The sequence below is a fragment of the Micropterus dolomieu genome, linkage group LG02 (genome assembly GCF_021292245.1).
Source record: "Micropterus dolomieu isolate WLL.071019.BEF.003 ecotype Adirondacks linkage group LG02, ASM2129224v1, whole genome shotgun sequence".
Taxonomy (NCBI): Eukaryota; Metazoa; Chordata; class Actinopteri; order Centrarchiformes; family Centrarchidae; genus Micropterus; species Micropterus dolomieu.
This window is the reverse complement of record NC_060151.1, coordinates 17,778,843-17,781,402: the sequence shown is the minus strand read 5'-3', so window position 1 is coordinate 17,781,402 and position 2,560 is coordinate 17,778,843. Positions and strand designations below refer to the sequence as shown.

General features: G+C 48.9%; 1 protein-coding gene across 4 annotated transcripts in view; it reads right to left on the bottom strand.

The window, feature by feature from the left end:
- Positions 1 to 18: 18 nt before the first annotated feature.
- Positions 19 to 2,560, bottom strand: part of glis2b (GLIS family zinc finger 2b) — a 23,479-nt gene continuing 20,937 nt past the window's right edge. For 2 of the 4 annotated variants that reach the window (XM_046038588.1, XM_046038597.1), the window contains exons 4-7: positions 1,330 to 1,485; positions 1,069 to 1,202; positions 871 to 989; positions 19 to 772 (exon numbers count right to left, since the gene is read on the bottom strand). In XM_046038588.1, coding sequence (XP_045894544.1) covers positions 33 to 772; positions 871 to 989; positions 1,069 to 1,202; positions 1,330 to 1,485 — 1,149 coding nt within the window. In that variant the 3' untranslated portion in view covers positions 19 to 32. The remainder of the gene's footprint in view (positions 773 to 870; positions 990 to 1,068; positions 1,203 to 1,329; positions 1,486 to 2,560) is intronic. The other 2 variants (XM_046038604.1, XM_046038610.1) reach the window with 1 other exon arrangement.

The window sequence follows — 2,560 nt, the reverse complement described above, 5'->3', positions numbered from 1 at the left end:
TGTGTGTGTGTGTGTGTGTGTGTGTGTGTGTATCAGTTGACCACAGCTGGCTTGAGCACTACGGTGCCTGGGGGGATGACCACCCAGGACAGGGGATCATGAGACCCTGTGGTGAGGTTCAGGACCCCCCCAGTCACCTCGTTCTTGGCCTCCTCTTCCCGGCCCTTCTTGGCTTGCTGGCTTTGGGCCCTGCGATCAGACGAGGCCCCCAGCATGGGCACCATTGGCAGGCCCAAGGCGGAGGAGGGGAACGCTGGGGAGAGCAGAGGGGACTTGGCAAGGCCCAGCGGCGAGCCGTTGAAGGACAGGATGGGTGTGCCTCCCAGGCTGCCTGGAGGTGAGTTGGGGCAACCCAGTGTGCTGAGGTCCAGGGGCCGAGGACTGAGGGGGGACAGGGGCAGGGCACCACCAAGGCCCTGCAGAGCATGGCCTCCCAGGAGAGCAGCCGCTGCGCTCGGGATGATAATGTGGGCTGCGCTCACATAGGACAGCTCTGAATCCTTTCCCACTTCGCTAGCAAGCCCTCCACTTTGACTCCCCCTCAGCAGGGAGCCCACCCCACCTGGAGAGCCCTGCTCCTGAGCCACAAAGTGGCCGTGGGCCTTGATGTGCTTGCGGAGAGAGCTGGGGTCGGTGTAGCGCTTCAGGCAGCCCACCATCTTGCAGTAGTAGGGCTTATCCACATAGTGTGTGCGAGTGTGTTTGAAGCGGTCGCTGGAGTTGGAGTAGCGCTTGTTGCAACCCTCATAAGGACAAATGTAAGGCTTTTCACCTGCAGTGAGGAGAAATGATCCAGATGTTGAGAATTCATTCATTTAGTGAACACATATTTGTCATTTGTGTTTTGTAACTTGCGGGTGCACAACTGACCTGTGTGTGACCGGTTGTGTATCTTGAGGTTCTCCAGGCGTGAGAAACTCTTGTTGCAGGTGGGACAGCGATGGGGCTTCTCGTTAGTGTGAGTGCGGATGTGGATGAGCATCTTGTACCTGCAGCCACACAAAAATAAGTTCTCTTGAATTCTCCCCTTATATGTAAATGATTTTCCCAAGTGAAGGATTTTCTCACCTGGCATTGAAACCCCTCCCTTTGCGAGCACAGCCCTCCCAGTGGCAACAGTACCCAGAATCCTTTTCAGGTTTGACATGGAAGTCGTTGACATGATCCACTAGGTCTTGCAGGGAATCAAAGAGCAGATGGCACTGGAGGAGGGAAAACATTCAGCATTTCAAATTAATTATTTTTGTGATGATGAAGCTTTTTTGATCTGATCCCAGTTTGGCTGCAACACAATCATAAAATGGGTGTCCGTTACTTTCTGGGTCTTACCTTCTTCCAGCGGCAGGCCAGTTGTTCATCCGCTGAGAGGTCAGGAGAGGCTCTCTTGTCGCTCGTCTGGCCAATGAACATGGAGGATGGCAGGTGAAGTCCCGCCCCAGCTCCGATTGGCACAAAAAACTGAAAGGCCTGTGAGATGTGAGAATTCTGATAAACAAATAAAGAAAGGAGCAACATTGTTATCAATCCACTGCACACATACCAAAGCAGCATGCACAAGTTTTGTTTTAGTTCAAGTTTGCTGTGATGTGCTGTAATGGAATACTATTTGATGTTATACAAATGTTATGCCTGGCTTTAGAAAAATAGTTTATAAAGATGTGATAAAATAAAATGTTGGGTGCATTATAAGGCCTCAAAAGTACAATAAAAACACCACAACCACTGCTCACAAACATGACTGTATACAGGTAAAAACTGCCTGTGTAGCCAGCAATATGAGCTCCAATGCTGTGATAGCACTTAAATCTTGTTGAACTACGTTCACTGACAATAAAGCATTATGATTCTGATTCTGATAGCACAGTGTGCATAGCATAATTGAGAATAGACCATCAGCTGGATGACACTGATGGCCTCACAGAGAAAATACTTGATAGAGACAAAAGTCTTTTTATCAATGGAGTACAGAACTGCTGAGCTTCATCTTTCCCTTCAAAAATCCACTTCACTTTTCCTCTTCTAGTCTCCCGCTGTGTGCTACAAAACCTCCCTACATCCCTGAGCTCTGCGTGAGAGCTGTAAGATTCACTGAACCTCAGGTGGGACTCAGAGTGCTAATGCACCGGATCACACACGCATACACGCAACACACACACACACACACACACACACACACACACACACACACACAGAGTGCAACTTAGCTCAAGCAGAAAATAGAGAGGGCTCCTGATGAAAAGTGGAATTTAGAATAAGGGACATATAAGTCTGAGCTGTCTTGTGAGAGTAGAGAAGTGCAGGGAAACAGAATAAGGGTGCAAATGGATCACAATCCGGTCGCTGTCTCATCATCTTCAGCTATGTCAGAAATGTGTATGTGGCAAATTTCATAAAATGAGACCAATTCCCTACACTGAGCTCTGCTTCTGCATGCAAAACTATGTGAGGTGCTTTGTGAGGTGCTGTAGGGGAGAGAACATGTAAGTGTGTGCAGCTGTTCTTCTATGAGAAATTCTTATGTGTGTGTGTGTGTGTGTGTGTGTGTGTGTATGTGTGTGTG